Source organism: Dermochelys coriacea, chromosome 6, assembly GCF_009764565.3.
Source record: "Dermochelys coriacea isolate rDerCor1 chromosome 6, rDerCor1.pri.v4, whole genome shotgun sequence".
Classification (NCBI taxonomy): Eukaryota; Metazoa; Chordata; order Testudines; family Dermochelyidae; genus Dermochelys; species Dermochelys coriacea.
The window spans coordinates 8,071,132-8,090,357 of NC_050073.1; the positions used below are offsets into that span (position 1 = coordinate 8,071,132).

A 19,226-nucleotide genomic window follows, 5' to 3' on the forward strand; every position below is an offset into this window, starting at 1 on the left:
CAGACCAATGGCCCATCTAGTCCAGTGTCCTGTTGTCCAACACTGTCCAGTGCCAGATGCTTCAAAGGGAATGAACAGAACAGGGAAATTATCAAGTGATCCATCCTCTGTCATTCAGTTCCAGCTTCTGGCAGTTGGAGATTTAGGCGCATTCAGAACATGTGGTTGAACCCTTGACCATCTTGGACAATAGCCATTGATGGGCCTGTCCTCCATGAACTTACCTAATTCTTTTTTGAACTGAGTTGTACTTTTGGCCTTCAGAACATCGCCTGGCAACGACTTCCACAGGTGACTGTGCATTGTATGAAAAAAATACTTCCATTTGTTGTAAACCTGCTGCCTATTCATTTCATTGGGTGACCCTTGGTTCTCCTGTTATGTGAAGGGGTAAATAACACGTCCTCATTCGCTTTCTCCATGTCAGTCCTGATTCCATAGACCTCTGTCATGTTCCCTCTTAGTCACCTCTTTTTTAAGCTGAACTGTCCCAGTCTTTTTAATCTCTCCTCAGGTGGAAGCTGTTCCAGACCCGCAATTTTTTTTTGCCCTTCTCTGCACCTTTTCCAATTCTCATGTATCTTTTTTGAGATGGGGCGAACAGAGCTGCACGCAGTATTCAAGGTGTGGGCTTACCATGGATTTACATAGTGGCATTATGATATTTTCTGTCTTATTATCTATCCCTTTCCTAACGGTTCCTAACACTGTTCACTTTTTTGACTGCCAGTTCACATGGAGCAGATATTTTCAGAGAACTACCATGATGACTCCAAGGTCTTCCTTGAGTGGTAACAACTATATTAGACCCCATCATTTTATATGTAGAATTGGGGTTATGTTTTCCATGTGCATTACTTTGCATTTATCAACACTGAATTTCCTCCAATTCATTTTTTGCTTGTTTTTTTCTTGAATTCATTCTTTTTCACTCATTCTTTCCTTCTTTAGTTTGTTCTTTCATTTCTTCTCTTTCATTCATTCTTTAATTCTTTTGCTCATTCTGTCTTTCCTCCTTCAATTTGTTCTTCGTTGCTGTTTTTTTCTTTAATTAATTTTTTCACTCATACATTCTTTCCTTCTTCAGTTCATTCTTTTTTTCATGTCTTTTTTGTTCTTTCTTTAATTCATTCCTTTTGTAACTCACTCTCTTTCCCTCTCTAGTTTGTTCTTTCATTTCTTCCGTCTTTCATTCCTTCTTTAATTCTTTCATGATTCTTTCTTTCCTCCTTCAATTCATTTTTTGCCTGTTCTTTTTTTAATTTGATCTTTCTTTAATTCACTTTTTCTTTGCTCATTTGTTCTTTCATTCCTTCAGTCTTTCTTTAACTCATTCATTCTTTTATTCATTTTTCAATTCCCTCTTTATTTTGTTCTTTGCCTTTTTAGCTCCTTCATATTTCCTTATTCTTCTTATCCCTCTCCTGGCTCTTGCTCTCTCTCACACACACACATGCAGAGTTGATGCCCTTATAAAGCAGACAGACACATGCTCTTTTCACTTCCTGCACTGCTAGACACACACAAGCGCTCTTCAACTCCGGAGCAGCCGTTTGTAACCCCAGCTGTTGGCAAACAGCAGGCGAAAAAACAGCCCTCTTAGCCAGTGGCTTGAGGCAGAGGGAGAGTTCGCTCAACCCCTCCCTGCCCCGGGATCACCGAGCTGGGCCCCCCCCGGCCCCGACCCCTTTCTTCAGGCGGGTAAGTTTGGACGGGAGGTGACAAGGGGGAGTGGTGTGAAGGGAGGCGGTGGCTGGGGAGGGGGCCAGCTGGGCCAAGAGGACTGGAGTGTGTCACACATGTGTGACTGGGGCAAAGCGATTGTTGTGCGGTCCACGTGGCAGGTCAGCCAGGCCCAGCCCAGCCCAGCTCAGCCCTGTATTGACTCTGGGCTATTTTTGGGGAGGGGTAGGGCCATGTGGCTGGCTGTGCTGGAACAGGAAGAAAAGGTGAGGGGGACTCACGGAGGCTGCTGGGTGGCGGGAGGCCATGCTGAAGAGGATGCTTGAGTCGATTACTGAGCTGGGATGTTGGAGGGATACGGGGGCACCAAAGAGGAGATCCCTGCAATGGGGGTACCCCAGAGTGCTGTCAGAGAAGCCTGACATGAGAATCCTGGCAGCTGGCGAAGGCCCAGCACCTCCACTCGTGCCAGGGGGTTGTGGGACAGCCCAGGGGCAGGGCAAGCCCCTCAGGTACATGGGTTGGTCTAGGGGCTGATCTTCCCCCAGGGCACAAATCTTTGGCTGGATCCATCCCCCTGTGAGGGAGCGACGGGGCTCCTGGCCCTTCCCGCAGGGGGCTATTCCCCTTTGAAGCCATTTTCCCACCTAAATTCCTCTTTCTTAATGTTCTCTCATCCCATCTTTGGAAATTTGCAAACTCAACAGAGTCCCGAACATCTTGTCTCCCCTTGGAAATGAGCCCTGGCACCAGGCCAAGGGCAAGCCTGGCTGGGATGGTGTGGTTTCCAGCCCCATGTTGCTCCGGCCTCTTCACTCCAGCTTCCAAACTTGTGCCTCATTTCATGGCGTGCTGCCCCACTCTCCCATCTTGGTCTCTTTCAAAGTCTCTGCCTTCAGCCCCGGCGGGGTGGGGAGGTGCGCCTGGCTTTGGGATCGGGTTGTTCCAACTGGATTGGCTGCCGCTTTTCCCAGTGCACCTCAGAGCTTGGCAGATCATAGCCCCTACATTGCTGGGCTTGGCAGATCATAGCCCCCACACCTCTGAGTTTTGCCATGTCAGTTAAGAAAGCAAAACAATTGCTTGAGCCCCGGCAACTCTTTCATTACAAATCAAGCACTGGCTTTCCCATGTGAAATCCCGTGTTGGTATTTGAGAGTCACAGATCCCAAGGCCAGATCAGCCCACTGCGAACCGCTTGTCTGACCTCCAGCTGCCCTGACCGAGTCTGTGTTTGAAAGAGAGAGACCAGGTAGGTGAGGTAACCCTGCTCATTGGACCAACTTCTGTCCAGTTTTCTAGCTCTACAGAAACCAGCACAGCTACAGCGACCCTGCAAACACGGCTGAGCTAGAGCAGATCTAGAAAAACAGCCAGTCTCCATTTCCTGCCCAGGTGGACTAGCTCTCCCAGCCCTGGTGGGTATTTCCCTGGCCTGGCTCATAGCATCTGTGACTTTCAATAGGAGGAAGGATGGCCCAGTGGTTAGGGTGCTAGCCTGGGACTGGGTAGACCTAGATTCAGTTCCTTGCTCTGCCACAGACCTGGGGTAGAACACTTGACTTTTCTGTACCTCAGTTTTCCCCATCTGTACAAAATGGATAATTGGCCTGTCTCTGTGAGGATACAAAGGCATGGAGGGGCTCAGACACGACAGGCCAGGTAAGTCTCTTCGACAGATGGATACTGTGCTGTTTACTCCCTCTTCCAGACTGGAACGGCAGAGGTTAAATACGACCAGATCTCTGCAGCACTCCCCTCCTGTGCTTTGCCATTTATTTAGAGAGGGGAGGGGCAAGGAGAGAAAGTGAGAGGGGGCAAGCAGGGGACGGGAGGGGCAAAGAATGAGCCAGTCGTTCTGTGTCCTCAGCCCGTGGCCCCAGTGCAGCCGGGATGGCGCTGACACTGCAGCAGTCGTACCATCGGCGCTGGTGGATGGCAAGCACCGCCGTACTGGAGAACCTCTTCTTCTCCGCTGTGCTGCTGGGCTGGGGCTCCCTGCTCCTCATGCTCAAGCATGAGGGCTTCTACTCCCACATGTGCACAGGTGAGAGGGGAGGGGCCCAGGGAAGGGGCGGGGCAAGGGAAAGTGAGTGGGAGGGACCAAGCGGGAGAGGAGAGAGGAAGGTCAAAGAGAAAGTGGGAGGGGCCGAACATGACAGGGGAAATGGGAGGGGCCAAGCAGGAGAGGAGTGGGGGGTGACATGAGGAATGGAGGGCAAAGGGAAGCAGTGGGAGTGGGCAATCCGGGGAGGAGCTGAGATGCGGACGGGTGTGGCCAAGCAGGGGAGGGGTAGAGCCTGAGATGGGGTGGGAGGAACCACAGGAAGATGGTGGAATGGGGACATGGGGGAAGGCGGGTGTGTTTGGGGCATGGCTGGGGCTCAGTCCCTGCCAGAGGCCCCACATAGCGGGGTTCCTCCCCAGATCAGCCGGGCTGGTTGTGGCCCCTCATTGCAGGTGGGCGGGGCAGACCTTGCGGGGTGGATGGATCTGACAGGGTCTGGGTCGCTCTGCCTGGCATGAGACACAGCCAGCTAGACGCAGCCTGGGGAGGCACAGACGGACCTGTGGGGGGATTGACAGGCACCATGCCACTGGCTCCTCCCACCGACCCCAGCTGCTTAGGGCCAGGCCGGGCCAGGCCAGGCCAGGCCCCCCTCAATGGGCCCCAGGCACTGATGTACATGTCTTCCCTGTGCCTGGCTGTGCAGGGACACATCCTGCCTTGGGCCCCCTGACATCCACCCCATGGGTGGACATGCTTGTGGACAGGGTGACAGCAAGACCGGCACTTGTCACAGACCCTGCCAGGCGTGGTGCCCTACAGCATTCCTGAGCCAGGGCTGGGAGGCTGAAGACCCGCAGGGACACCTCTACTTCACTCCTGTCCCCAATGGGATCCTGCTCCCTGCATGGGAACCCCTGCCCCTCCCATCCCCCCTTGCCTCCTGTCTCTCCATGGGAACCCTGATCCTCCCCCTGAGAGCCCCCTTTGCCCCCTATTCCCCATGGGGCCCCATCAACCCCCAGAGAGACTCTGTTGCCCCCATTGAGAGTTCTGCTTAAATCTCATGAAACCTCTTGCCTCCTGCTCTCCCATGGGACCCCCTGTTCCCCCACTGAGAGCTTTCCCTGCCCACCATGAGCCTTCTTGCTCCCTGACGAGACTCTGTGCTCCCCCCTGCAATAGCTTCCACTGTGGGCCCCTGCCCAGCCATGGAGTGAGAGGTGGGTATGGCCCTGGGGCAAGGGAGGTCAGGGTTGGGGGGGGGGCTGGTCTGACACTGCAAATGTCCCCAGGTGAAAATGGAACCAACGGCTCGGCTCTGGGGCTGCCCCCCAACCACTGGCCTAGCTGCGTGGAGCAGGAGGAGATGCTGAACCTGGGCTTCACCATCGGGTCCTTCCTGCTGAGCGCCGCCACCCTGCCCCTGGGGGTGCTCATGGACCGTCTAGGGCCCCGGCCCCTCCGCCTCCTGGGCAGGTGCGGGGGAGTCTGGGGGTCAGGAACCCCCTGGGTTGAGGTTGTGTGGAAGCAGGGCCCATGGAGATGGGAAGGGGGCCATGGATTGGGAGCTGTGGCCCTAAGGAAACAGGGTTGGGCCCTAAGATGGGGGAGGTGGCTGGGGGAGTGGGGGGGACAAGGTAAAGGGAGGGGGAGGTGTCCACTGGGGATGTCCCAAGGTGGGGGGTTCAGGAGGTGCCCACGGGGGAGGCTCGGTCCTGCGGGGAGGGGGGCCTCAGGGATATGCTTAGGGTGGCTAGATCTCAAGGTGGGGGCACTGTGGGAGACAGCCATGGGGATGGAGGGATCCCAGGGTTGGAGAAGGGCCATAGGGGATGCTGATTACTGCCCTGTGCCCCTGTAGTTTCAGCTTTGCTGTCTCCTGTGCTGTGATGGCCCTGGCTGCCTACGACCCCCCAGGTGAGGTGAGGGCCCCTTTTCCCAGCCCGCAGCTCCCCACCCCTACGTCTCCCCAACCTGTTTCCTGAAGCCGATCCATACCTCCACTGACACAGTCCCCCATCTCCACTGCTTATCTTGCTTTCTGCCATCTCCCAGCCCTGCGCTCCTCTGCTCCCCAGTCTCCCAATACCTCAGCCCTGTGCTCCTCTGCTCTGCCATGCCCCAAATTCCCAGCCTTGCGCTCCTCAGATTTCCCATCCCCCTCCAAACACCCAGCCCCGCGCCCCTCCGCTCTCCTGTCCCCCCCAAACACCCAGCCCCGCGCCCCTCCGCTCTCCTGTCCCCCCCAAACACCCAGCCCCACGCCCCTCTGCTGTCCTGTCCCCTCAAATCCTCAGCCCTGTGCTTCTCCGCTCTCCTGTCCCCCCAAATCCCCAACCCTGTGCTCCTCCGCTCTCCCATCCCCCCCAAACCCCCAGCCCTGTGCTCCTCCGCTCTCCCATCTTTCAAGTTCCCCAGCTCGGACTCATCTACTCTCCCCATCTCTCTCTCCCCCAGTTCTCTCCCCACTGATTTTCCTCGGCCTGTCCCTGAATGGCTTCGGGGGTATCTGCCTGACATTCACCTCTCTGACGGTGAGTGTGGGATCTGTGCCCCCCTGGGGAGAGGGGCTGTGCTTGTCCCTGTGGGGCAGGAGGGAGTGCTGAGCCCCTTGGGAAGGCTGGCTGGGGGCAGCAGAGGGGAGGAAGAGGTAGCATGCCAGCCCTCTCCAGGGGCACAAAATATCTTTGGTCCCAAGGCTCCCCCTTTGATGCCCACAGGAGTCAGTGCCCTGGTCTCCTCCCGGGTCTTGGTGTGGGGGCCTGAACCCCACAGCTGAGTACCGAGGAGGCAGGTGGCGTGACAGGACCCTGGCTTGGAGTCACATGGCAGGGGAGTGACTAGCTCCCCTGCCTGTTTTCGGGTCCCCATGGCTCCCTGTTGTGCCCTGCCCCGCCGAGAAGACCTGTGCCCAGGAGTGGGGGCGTCACAGTTCGCTCAGCCACTCCTGCCCCATGCGGGGGTTGGTCCAGGGGCATGGCGAAGCACCCAGCTTTCAGGGTGGGGCCCAGCCTGGGTCCCCAGTGTGTGTGTGGGGGGGTGAGACGTCGTGCTCACTGGCAGGAGGCTCTGTGCTGTCTCTCGCCATCTCCCAGGCTGAGCATGCTCTCCCCTCATTGCTTCGGGCTGATGTGCCACTCGCCTGCCTTCCACGTCCACGGCTCCCATCGCTCTGGGCCAGGCTCTGAGCCATCTGCCTCCTGGCTGCCTCTGCATGGGCCCGACTGGTGGCTTGTACGGTGGGGCAGGGGCACTGGCCTGGCACCCAGCGTGGCTGGATGGGGCTGGTTGTCCTGTGGGGTGGGGACAGGGCCAAGCTCTGAGCCTGGCACAGGAGGGCCTTGTGCGCCCGCTTGGTCAGGTGGCGGCTGGGGCTGTGTTCGCCCCATGCTGAATGCTCCTGTTTTCGTTGGTTTCTGGGGGATGCGCAGCTGGGCACTGCAGTCCTGGGCACACAGGGAAGGCCGGTTGGCGGGAATGTCGCTGCAGGGTTTCCATTGGGGGCAGGGCTGGGTCCCCAGTTGGTGGAACTGGGCCCCGGACGGCAGGCTGGGGTGTTCTTGGGGGCCATATCCACATGCCAGCTGCCAGCGTGAGCCCGCACGCTGCCCTCTCTGTGATGGGGTCTGAGCCGGGGGTTGTGCACGAGCTGCATGCAGCACTCTGAGCTGGGAAGTGTGCCAGCGCTGGGTGCCAGCGAGCCCTTGGGGCCAGGCTGCCGGGTGACCTTGGCAAAGGGATGGGAACTGCTCTATATGGGCAGGGCAGAGCAGGCTGGGCAGTGCCGCAGCCTCTGGCGTGGGGCACTGTCTGGGTCAGGGGAGGGTGAATCTCTCCATCCAGCATATGAAGGGTTACACCCTCCCCACCTCGGTGGGGTCATGTTGCATCTTGGCACTGGCACAGGCACAGCCTCCCCCACCTGCCAGCAGTCACGTGACCTGGGCAGGTAGCCGGGCAGCCAATAGGGAGGCAGGATCGTGGGGCACACCCCCTTGCTGAGGGGAGGGGAGGCAGGGCACGTGTTGGAGCTGGGCTAGGGCCCCAACCACATGTGGCCTGTTTACTAAACCAAGGTGCCCTGCTGCTTGCAGCTGTATCTGTGGGAGGGAAGGAACAGCCCTGATCCCCTCCCCCATGGGGCCCCCGACACTGTCCAGAGTTGGGATCCAGCCCTAACCCTCCCCCATGGCACCTTGACCCTGTGTCTAGGATCCCTCCCCAGGGGGAATCCAGGCCTCCTCTCCCCTTCCCCCACCCGCTGCTCCCCTAGTGAGACACCCCCCTCAGCGGGGGTCAAAGGGAAACGGCTACCCCCAGGCCTGAGGAGAGCTGGGCCCCTCAGGGCAAGTGGGCCTGAGCCGGGCCTGGGGAGGGGCTTGCAGCAGGGAGAAGTGGTGTCCATGGGCTGGAGGGGGAGGGAGCTGTCTCCCACACCCCCGTGCTTCTCCCCCCACTAACATCTCTGCTCTGTGTCCTCCCCAGCTGCCCAACATGTTTGGGAACCTGCGCTCCACCTTCATGGCGCTGATGATTGGCTCCTACGCCTCCTCGGCCGTCACCTTCCCCGCAGTCAAGGCAGGTTCAACCCCCTCTTCCTGCCCCAGAGCAGTGGGTGGCCTGGGTTGCTGGGCTGGGGGGCTCGCAGAGAGCTATCAGCACCCCTGGGTTACGTGGGGAAAAATCAGGGCTATCAGGGTGACCCCTGCCCAAGAGGCCAGCCAGATCCTCCCTGTCCACATCCGCCCCCCTAACCTCCTGCTCCCCTGTTCCCAGCTGATCTACGATGCCGGCATCTCCTTCATTGCCATTATGCTGACCTGGTCAGGCCTGGCCTGCCTCATCTTCCTCAATTGCCTGGTCAACTGGCCCAAGGAATCCTTCCCGGCGCCCGAGGAGGTGAACTACACGTGAGTGAGGGTGGGGGAGCTCCAGGGGGCACCATAGGGAGCAGGGTGGGGGCACTGGCTGTGCGGGGAGCTCCCGGCTACTCCAGCTTCAGCTTCTCCTACCAGGTGTCAGTGGCAGATCTCCCCTAGCAGGTGGCGCTATGGGGACAGTGACCGGTCTCACACAGCAGGGGGTGCAATGGGGGGGCAGTGGTAGGTCTCCCCCAGCAAGGGGCGCTGGTTCTCCTCTCACCCCCCCCCCCCTTTCCTGGGTCAGGAAGAAGATCAAGCTGAGCGGGCTGGCACTGGATCACAGGGTGACAGGCGATCGGTTCTACACCCATGTCACCACCGTGGGGCAGCGCCTGAGCCAGAAGGGGCTGTGCCCGCAGGAAGGCAAGGAGCTTTGCCCATCCATGCAGGACCTGTACCATGGGGCCATGATGCCTGCCGAGTGTGAGTGCCAGCTGGATCCAGCCTGGGGTGGCCCCAGCACCCATGGGGGCAGAGCTCAGGGTACCTTGCAGAGGGCAGGGTCTCTGGGTGAGGGAAGTCCTGCTGCAGCGCTCCCTGCTGGGCTGTGTGCGCCCTGGGTGGGCAGGGTTTGGGGGCTGCTGGGCTTCCCCAGAGTATGTGTGGGGGAGGTTCAAGGTGTTAAGGGGGAAGGGCTTTGCCAAGGTGAGGGGCAGAGCTTCCTGAGGACGGCAGTGTGACAAGGCCACCCAAGAGTATCTGAGGGGCTCAGGGTGTCTGACACCCCCCTGGGGGAGCAGTGTGTGTGAGGGGGTTCTGTCAGGCTGAGGGGTGCAGTGGGGTGCGGGGCTCTCCCAGGCTGCGGCTACAGGAAACTGTAGGGAATTGCAGGGCTCTCCCAGGCTGGGATTGCAGGGGGGTGCAGTGCAGGTAGGGCCAGATTAACCTTTTGTGGGCCCGGCGCCAAACATATTTGTAGGCCCCCATGGAGGCAATGGAGCATGGCGCGGGGAGGTCGGTCCCTAGAGCAAGGCCAGCCACGGGCAATGGGGCATGGCAGGGGCAGCCCTGGTCCGCTCAGCCCAGTGCGAGGGCACTATTTACAAACCGGCAGTTGCCAGACGCACAATGGCCTGCCCAGCCCTGTGCTGCCAGCATACCCCTTCCCCTCGGGGGGCAGGCCCATGCTGTGCCACACAGCCCCCCCAATCAACACTCCCTGACTCCCTATGACCAGGGCCCCCCTGGATCCACTATGCCCAGCGCCCTCCCCACCCCTCCACAAATGCAGAGCGCCTTGGACAACACCACCCCTGCCCAGAACCCCATCACAAGTGCCCAGCACCCCCCGTAGAACCCCCACTCCCTAGTGCCCCAACACACACATCTTCCCTGCCCCCTCACAGCCCAGCACCACCACAGAGAGAGACCCACTCTCCCACGCCCTGCCTTCTGGCCGCACGCACCGGCCCTGCTGGGAGGCGACTGTCTGCCAGGCTGAACTGGCAGCTCAGCCAGGGCTGGTCCCAGGACTGGGAACTGCTCTGGCCCCTTGGGAGTGGCGCGATCAGCCAAGACAGGGCCTGTCCCGGCTGGGTTCCCTGAGGACCCACTTACCTGGAGAGGTCCAGCCAGACCCCCTCTCCTCGCCACTGTCGTCCCCCTGCACCGGCTGAGACCTGAGACTGGCCAGGCTTCTGCACCAGTTCCAGGCGGCTCAGCTCTGGGGGGACAGGTGGGGCCCCACAGGTGGTGGGAAGCAGAGACTGCCCAGAGCCAAAGGTGCACTGGAGGCCGGCCGGGGGGCAGAGAGAAGCAGGGGGATGGAGACGAGGATGGAGAGGAGCCCTCGGCCAGCCAGTGGGCAGGCTGAAAGGAGCAAGTAGTGGGCGGGAGACCAGTGGGGTCTCAGGGCGCAATGCAAATGGAGCAGGCCAGGGTCCCTTCTGAGCATGGGCCCGACTCCATTGTGCCACTGGCGCCATTGTAAACCCAGCACTGAGTGCAGGGCTCTCCCAGGTCGGGGGTGCAGAGCGGTGGGGACTCTCCCAGTCTGGATGGTGCAGGGGGTGCAGTGCAAGGCTCTCCTAGGCTGGGGGTACAGGGGACCATAGGGAGGTGCAGGGCTCTCCCAGGCTGGGGGGTGCCGAGCTCTAACAGGCTGTGTGCTGCAGGGGCTCTCCCAGGCTGGGGGGTGCAGCCTGGGGCAGCAGGTGGTGTGTGCGTGGGGCTTCCCCAAGCTCTGTGTGGGTGGCACCACACAGCTGTGCCCCCAACCCGCCAATTTATGGCCCGGCAGCCGTTGCGTGCAAGGCCAGGTACCTCCTGCGTCAGGCAGTGACTCTGCAGGCCAAGGGGCGCTGCCTGGGTGTCTGGCTCCACCTGCTGGCGGGATCGGGGAGCCTGACCTTCCCCGGCCATATGCCCGACACCGATAAGTTGCGCTGGGTTCTGCCTGCGGGATCTGGGGCAGCCCTAACCCACGGGGGGAGTGGAGCATGCAGTCACCCACGCGGCCAGCCTCCTGCGCAGCTGCTAGACTGGGCTTGAGGTTGGAGAGAACCCAGGAGTCCTGGCTCCAATAACGCCCCCCCAACCACTAAATCCCACTGACCTACCAGAGCTGGGCTACAACCAGGAGTCCTGACTTCCACCCTGTAACTAGACCCCACTCCTCCCTCTCACAGAGCTGGGAGAAGAAGCCAAGAATCCAGCAGTGCTGAGATTCACCTTTCCCACATACGAGAGCAGAGTTGGGCTGTGACAGACACCCCTGTCAGTTTGTAGGGGGGTGATGGGGGCTGTGGTGGGGAGAGCATGGGAATGATTCTGGCTGAGAGAGTTGCGGGGGATGGGGGCTGCGGTGGGGGAGGGTAACGTGGGGATGACTCTGGTAGAGGTTGTCGGGGGGATGGGGTCTCTAATTGGAGGGAGTGTGGGGATGACTGTCTGAGTCTGTCGGGGGAATGGAGGCTGTGGTCGGGGGAGCGTATGGATGACTCTGGGTGAGGCTGTTGACGTGATGGAGTCTCTAATTGCGGGAAGTGTGGGGATGACTCTGGCTGAGGCTGTTGGGGGGATGGGAATTGGGTGAGGGGAGTGTGGGGATGGCTCTGGCTGAGGCTGTTGGGGTGGTGGCGTCTCTGATGGTGGGTACTATCATGTCTGGTGGAGGAGATGTGGGGGTTATCTGGGGCTGACAGTGACATCTCCTCCTTGCCTTCTCCCTGCCCCCGCCTTCAGACTTGATCCCCTTCCGCCGCAGTGTCTGCTCCCCCATCTTCCTGTGGAGCCTGATCACCATGGGCATGACCCAGCTGCGTGTCATCTTCTACATGGCAGCGATGAACAAGATGCTGGAGTTCCAGGTGACGGGCGGCGGCCAAGACGGTGAGGGGTGCAGAGGGGTATCATGGATCCACAGGCTCTGCTCCATGCCCAGCCTCTCACCAGTCCCTGGCCCCCAAGGTCCCACCTAGTTCCACAGGGGCAGCCCATGGCCTCTAGGGCCCCAGCAATCCCTGTCTGTCTCCGTGGCTCCCTTCAGCGAATCCAGCTGAGCCAGTCCCCTGCGGGAGGTTTGTGCCCTTCGGGGTGCCGTGCTGTCAGTGATATCTGCAGTGACAGCAGCAGCCTTCCCAGACATGGGGGGAACAGCGTATTAGCCGCCTGGCCCATGGCATCGGAAAGGCTTTGGGTTAGCACAGAGAGACAAAGGTTGAGCCATAGTCCAGCCTGGCCAGTGCCGGTGCAATTAGCCAGCCAAGCTGTTATGGCCTCTCTCTCCATCTGGCTCCGTGTCGGCCCCAAGGCCTGGCTTTCCCCTTTGTTCTCCCGCTGGGACCTTTGCGCTGCTTCCTGGCTGAGGGCTGGGGGAACGTCTCCTTCCTCCTCGCTGGTGGCTGCTGGGATGAACAGCCTGACCATTTAGGTTCCCGCTCTCTTGCTGGATTCTCCATTGATGTGGGTTGGTTTTCGCCAGTCCTTTACCGACCCTTCGTACCACCCCAGCCAGCCACGGGACACACACACCTCATGGTTCTTGCTCTGCCCCAAGAACAGATGGTTAACCCTTTGTACTCATGTGCAGAGCAATCAAAGCACAGAAGGAAACTGTGGCACGCATAGAACTCATAAACATAGTACCAAAATTTCCACTTGGTCACAAGGGGACATAGGCCAGGTGGAGGCGTTGGGCGGGGGCCTGCTCTCATGGACCCACAGGGTGTGTACTTTGCCCTGGCGTTTCCCCTGTCCCTCGGAGGAGCCCCACAGAGGGCCCCACTCTTCCTTAAGGGCCAGTCACGCGACCTCCCCGCCTCTGGGCTCCAGCGGGAGCTCTGTTCAGTGAGGCTGCGCAAGCCAGGCTCCTGGCCACAGACACACCCGCTCTTCATGCCAATGTTGTTTTCAGCACAAACCTGCCCCTAACTCTCAGCCCAGCTGGCTCTCAGTTTGTTGTCCAAGGGCTGAGTTCACCCATCCACCTGCGGGAGGATCCCAGGGATTGCTGGGGCTCCCACTGGCTTTACAGACCCTCGATCGATGTGGAGCCAGGCCCCAGGCTGTTATGGGACCCAACACCTCCTGCCCCCAGAACCTCTTTTAATCCTTTTGTGCCCACAAGTAGCAAGGCAAAGTACAGAGGGAAACTGAGTCATGCATAAAAATATCTCAGAAAATCATCACTTCATCACAAGAGGTCATAGAGCATCAGGGGGAACTGTGTGTGTGGGGAGTTGGGGTAGGAGGGGGGAGGCAGAGGCCAGCAGAAGGAGCTGGGTATGGGTATGGGGAGGAGAAGATGTTGGAGGGACATAAGCTAGGATGTGGGAGGGGACCTTCTCTCCAGGCCCTTTATCCCCTGTCTGTGTCTCTCCCCACACCCTGTTGACCCCAGTGCCAGAGGAGCTGATGGAGCAGGCCGAGGGCACAGGTAAGAGCAGCTGGGGCGTAGCCGAGGCCAGCCCTGCCCCCTGCCCTTCCAGCCTTGCTAGCCAGGCCGGGGTGGAGAGAGAGGGGGTGCTGTGGGAGTGTCCCAGAGTCCCGTCCCTGGCCCCAGTTCCGACAATTTATGGAGCTGCCAAGAGACTGGGGAGCCCCAGTCTCTAGTGGGGCAAAAAGTGGGAGTGGGGTCTCCCACATGGGGTGGCCAATGGACCGATGCCCTCCCCAGGTGCTGTGTTGGCGGAGCCTGCAGGCAGGGTTCTTTCCTATAGGGCAGACGGATGGCGTCTGGGTGTGGAGTTCTCCCCCTGATGGGGAAGGGCATGAGCATAAGGGTCTCCTCCCTGATCAGGGACTGGGGGTGGGGCTGGGCACAGGGGTCTCCGCTCTGATGGGGGTGGGGACAGGGCTTGGGAGTCTCCGTGGCAGTGGGGTTGGGGGCGGGGCCTGGACACTGGGTTCTCACCATCTCCCTGATGGACAGTTGGGTTCTACGCCTCCGTCTTCGGGGTCATGCAGCTGCTCTGCCTCATCACCTGCCCCTTCATCGGCTACGTGATGGACTGGCGCATGAAGGACTGTGTGGATGGGCCGCTGGGCACGGGTGCCACTGCGGCAGCTGGGTGAGTCTGTGTGCTCGGAGCATGGACCCTGCTGAAGGGCTGGGAGTGTGAATCCTGGCACTAGTCCCTTGGGGCGCAAACTCAGCTTGTGGGCCTGGGGGGGCGAATCCTGGTGCTGGTGCCCTGGGGTGCAGACCCTACTGGGGGTGCTGGGGGGTGAATCCTGGAGCTCATGCCTGGGGGCATGTACTCTGCTGAGGAAGCTGGGGGGTGAATCCTTGCACTGGTGCCCTGGGTCATGGACCCTGCTGGGTGTGTGTGTGTGTGTGTGTGTGTGTGTGTGTGTGTGTGTGTGTGAATCCTGGTGCTCATGCCCCTGGGCACGGACCCCACTGGGCTGGCTGGTGACTCTTTCCCCTGCTGTTCCCAGGGCCGGGGCTGAGAAGTCACCTGCTAGGCCCCGTTACCGCAAGATCCAGAAGCTCACCAACGCCATCCGGGCCTTCACCTTCACCAACCTGCTGCTGGCGGGCTTTGGGGTCACTTGCCTCATCAACAACCTACCTCTGCAGGTACCACTGGCACTCTGCCCTGCTCCCCCACGGTGCCCCAGGCCCAATGGTCATTGTCTGATGCTGATCCCCCGTGGTGCCCCCCCATTCTGACGCCCCTATCTCTCTCTCTCTCTCTCTCTCTCTCTCTCTCTCTCTCTCTCTCTCTCTCTCTCTCTGCAGTTTTTGACCTTTGTCCTTCACACCATGGTGCGAGGCTTTTTCCACTCTGCCTGCGGGGGTCTCTACGCGGCTGTGTGAGTTGCCCCCCCCAGCCCTGCCCCGACCTTCCTGCATGCCCCGTCACACCCAGTCCTGGAGCACTGGCCGGGGATGCCAACAGGGGCATGACCCAGCAGCTGGGGACCCCATCTCCCTCCCTCCTTAATCTTCCTGGGGGTCCAAGCCCAGCTGGCCAAGGCTGATGGAGTTCAGTGAGGGTCAGTCCTTCTTGATGGCCAAATATATGGGGGGAGGGATACAAACCAGCTGGGATGTGGGGCAGGTGGGAGGGGAGATGGGGGGGGTTGCCCCCTTGATCCCACTCATTCTCCTGTCTGCTGGGGCCCAAGGGGAGAGGTTTGGGAGTCACTAATCAAGGGGGCCTCACTCCTAGGACTTTGGTGGGGACGGGGCCTGGTTACCCGGAAGGAGTGCCAGGTGGGCAGAGCCCTCATTGGCCGCTTGGCCTGTGGTTGCAGGTACCCGTCCAGTCACTTTGGCACTCTGACTGGCCTGCAGTCGCTGATCAGCGCCGTCTTTGCTCTGCTGCAGCAGCCACTCTTCATGGTCGTGGTGGGACCCCTGGCTGGCGACCCCTTCTGGGTAAGCGAGAGGGCCGTGACCCGGGGCCAACCCTGTCCTGGGATCCCCTTCCCACAGGCCTCAAGCTGGGGAGCCCACGCCCCCATCCCATGGAGCTAGCATACAGCAAGGGGGCAGGGCAATACCAATTCCTGACCCCATCCCCAAGGGCTTAGACTCTGCCCCGCTCTGGGGCTAATCCACCAAGGGGTGAGGGAGGCTGGGGCGGGGGATTGGATCTGGTGCCCTTTCCCCTGGCTGGGCAGGGGGCTCTGTGGAGTCACCTGGCCCCGTTAGACCAGAGGTTGCCATTTGCCCCAGTTGAATGCATTAGCTGACGCTGGAGAGGTGAGGGGTGGGGCTAGACCCAGGCTCCTCCTATCATCCTGAAAGGGGTCACAGGGACCTCCCCGCCCTTGGAGAAAAGGAGCATCTTTTGATATACTGGGTGGAAGGAATGGCTCAGGGAAGAGGGGAATGGGACACAGGGCCTTTCCCTTCTACGGGGCACTGGCTGTGATCTGACCCCAGGATGGGGTCACTGACTGGCTTGGGGGGTGAGACCCGGAGTCTTTGTTCTCTAGGGAGTGCTGGCCCCTGCGCCTGGCTGGCTTGGGGAGGGACAGTCCCTGGTGAGGCAAGTGCCTGTGTCCAGATTGGCAAAGCCACCCAGTTGGCACTAAAAAGGTCTTGCCCCCCCAGGGGAGGAGTGCAGGGCTGAGGAGCGGACCCCTTTCCCAGCATGCCGTGCAGTTAATAGGGGGTGGAGAAGGAACATATTTTGGTGGCTGAATCACTGAGTGGGTAGCTCAGCTTTGAGATGAAATCACTGATTCCCCCCCTCAAAATCTCTCCCACTTGCTTTGCACTCCCCCCCTTCTCCCCCCGCAGGTCAATTTTGGCCTCCTGATCTTCTCTCTCCTGGGCTTCCTGCTGCCTCTCTACCTCTGCTACTTCCGGCGCACCCTGCTTCGGGACCAGGCAGCACTAGGAGAGATCCCGGACATGGCTGAGGGCACCCAAGTCAAACTCCAGGACGGCGTGGCCCTCAATGGCATGCTGAGCGCTGACGACACTGAGGCATAGGGGGGGCTGGAGAACGGGGGGGGGGCGGGGAGGAGAGCGTGGGTGACAAAGAACAAAATGCCAGATCCGCTCATCAGACGATTGCCGAACAGATGGGATGAGACACTAAGAGCAGGAAAAAGAAACACTTGTAGGTTTCAATACACGGGAGCCATGGAAATAGCCGAGCTGCGTCGAATTTCTAATAGTTTTTTTTTAGAGAGAGAGAGAGAGAGAGAGATCTATATATTTTTGCAGGGAACTTTATAAAGCTCTATGGCTGTAAATAGCTAACCAAAGATTGGGGTGCACTCCTAAACCCCAAATCAGGATGCACTTTCCCATAAAGATCTGCCCCTTAGAAAGGGGTGCTGGATCAGGGCATTCAGGATAATAATTTCTAGCACTTACCTAGCCACTTTCATCTGTCAGACTGTGGTGGGTGAGTATCAGAATTCCCCTCCTCCCCGCCATGTTATAGATGGGGAAACCGCCTAGCTGCTAGGTCCTGGGTTTGAATCACAACTTCCCCCTCTCTGCCCTGCCTGATTGAGCCTTTGCGTATCTGCTAACATGGAGGGGTCAAAGTTTCCTCACCCTGCTAGGATGTCCTTCATTGGCCCACACTGGGTTGTTGATAAAGTTTCTTTTAAAACAAATGAAAGGAAGTATTTCTCCACACAACACACAGTCAGCCTGCTGGAACTCTGCTAGAGGATGTTGTGAAGGCCAAGACTAACAGGGTTAATAAAAAAAGAACTAGATAAATTCATGGAGGGTAGGTCCATCAATGGCTATTAGTCAGAATGGGTCGGGATGGTGTCTCTAGCCTCTGCTTGCCAGAAGCTGGGAATGGGCAGCATAGGGTGACTAGCCGGCCCAATAAAATCGGGGCTGTCACGATTTTTAGGTCTTTGTCCCGCATTCCGACCGATGCACGGTGGGGACACCATTTGTCTTGATATTGCGGCTTTGGCCGCTCCGGCTTATTTTTTTTTTTTTTTTTGCTTCATCAACTTTGTCGCTTTTTTTTTTGCTTCCCCCTTGTGTCCCGATATTTTTGTCGTTTCATCTGGTCACCCTAGGGCAGCAGGAGATGGATCATTTGATGATTACCTGTTCTGTTCATTCCCTCTGGGGCACCTGGCACTGGCCGCTGTCAGAAGACAGGATACGGGGCTAGATGGACCTTTGGTCTGACCCTATATGGCCACTCTTAGGTTCTCTTCTAGGATGTCCCCTGTCTGCCAACGCTGGGGTGTCGATAAAGCTTTGATTCTTCTAGGACATCCTCTGTCTGCCAATGCGGGGTGCTGATTAAGTTTCCCCTCCCTTCTCAGGCCACCCCACACCAAGATACCCTCTATCTGCTAACTCTGGGATGTCGATCAAGTTTCCTTCTGTTATAGACACACTCTTGTCTCTTGACACTGAAGTGTTGATCAAGTTTCCCCTCCCCTATTTTATAAGCTATCTCACTGTGTATGGTGGCTGTGGATCCCACCCCAGCAGAACCAGACACTGGGAGGTGTCTGGGGTGAGTGGCTGCTGGGTGCGTATTTCTCAGGTGCTCCTATTCATCTCTTATTTGGGAGAGAGCAAATGTCCATGTCTACAAATGGTACTAAGGGTGGATCAGATCCAACAGTGGGTTCTGAGTCTGGCTGCAGACCTTTCAGGGGATGGGTGCAGGTGCTGGGTTGGCAGTATTGAAGGGAGGTGCTTGAAATCACAGGCTATCTCTGTCATTCCAGGCAGAGCTGGGGAGCAACCACAGTTGGCCACCTTCAAGTGACATTGTTGCATCCATTCTCTATGGTGGTGCACCCCCTTCCCGGGGGCCAGCAAAGGGATTCGCCAGGAAGGGATGGGAATGGGCCCCTGCCCCCCTCCTCTCTGTAAGCCCCACTGTCTCTCTGCTCCCCCATCGCTGGTGCTCCCCAGCCAGGGGGGGATTTAATTTATTGTTCTGCTCATATGTTTCAGAGGAAATAAAAAGGCAAATATGAGGCCTGGTGGTGATTGTGTCTAGGGGATCTGGGCGCCGCCCCAGTGATATCCCATCTCTCTTGGGGCTTCCAGAAGTCTCAGGACAAGACCCCTCAAGTCTTGCCCCAGATCAAAATGGCCAAGAGGCAGGAATCGGAGAGCAAGATCAACCAAGCAGATTCCATCCTGGCAGAGGGTTAATGCCAGGTCTGCTGGCTCGGCACCGGTTCCCGTGTCTAAGCTCTTAGCGTGCTGGCAGAGAAGGTGAGTGGCAAAGCGGCAGTAGCTGCAGCAGAGAGCACACCCAGAGCATGAGGTCAGTCAAGGTGAAGCGAGGGAGCCTAGAGGGACAGGAACGGGCGACATGCCGGGAGCTGGAATTCAGTGTCTGCTCAGTGCAAGAAGATGGACGAATTTGAACCCCACGTCCCACCTGACGAGTCTGAAATAATTGTTGCAGCTCAGAAAGGGGCCTGGGTGTCATTGCAGACAGCAGTGGAGAGCTCTGCTCAATTCGCAGCCAGGGTTGGAGCAGCAAAGCTGTGAGGATGCCGAAGGAACGAGATGGTGAATAATAGTGAGGATATTATAGTGCTTTCATATCAGTGGATGGCGCAGTCTCCTCTGGACACTGTGCGCCGCACAAGTCGCCCCATCTCCAGAAGGATGGTGCCGATCTTGAGGGGTTCAAGGAAGGGTGACAATGATCCAAGGGCCTAGAAACATGCTCCAACGATGAGAGTGAAGAAAT

General features: G+C 58.7%; 1 protein-coding gene across 3 annotated transcripts; it reads left to right on the forward strand.

The window, feature by feature from the left end:
* The first annotated feature begins 1,266 nt into the window (after positions 1 to 1,266).
* On the forward strand, positions 1,267 to 18,495 carry SLC43A1 (solute carrier family 43 member 1). 3 transcript variants are annotated; one of them, XM_043516326.1, is made up of 16 exons: positions 1,274 to 1,701; positions 2,978 to 3,101; positions 3,554 to 3,730; positions 4,987 to 5,170; positions 5,556 to 5,611; positions 6,152 to 6,228; positions 8,180 to 8,272; positions 8,471 to 8,604; positions 8,861 to 9,039; positions 11,800 to 11,946; positions 13,457 to 13,492; positions 13,988 to 14,126; positions 14,497 to 14,638; positions 14,801 to 14,874; positions 15,319 to 15,442; positions 16,313 to 18,495. In XM_043516326.1, the coding sequence occupies exons 3-16, from the start codon at positions 3,577 to 3,579 to the stop codon at positions 16,505 to 16,507; spliced, it is 1,734 nt and encodes a 577-aa protein (XP_043372261.1). In that variant the 5' UTR covers positions 1,274 to 1,701; positions 2,978 to 3,101; positions 3,554 to 3,576; the 3' UTR covers positions 16,508 to 18,495. The 3 variants fall into 3 exon arrangements, with proteins under 3 accessions (XP_043372260.1, XP_043372261.1, XP_043372262.1); XM_043516325.1 differs by having other exon boundaries at positions 1,267 to 1,701; positions 8,180 to 8,604; XM_043516327.1 differs by lacking the exon at positions 2,978 to 3,101.
* Positions 18,496 to 19,226: the final 731 nt, after the last annotated feature.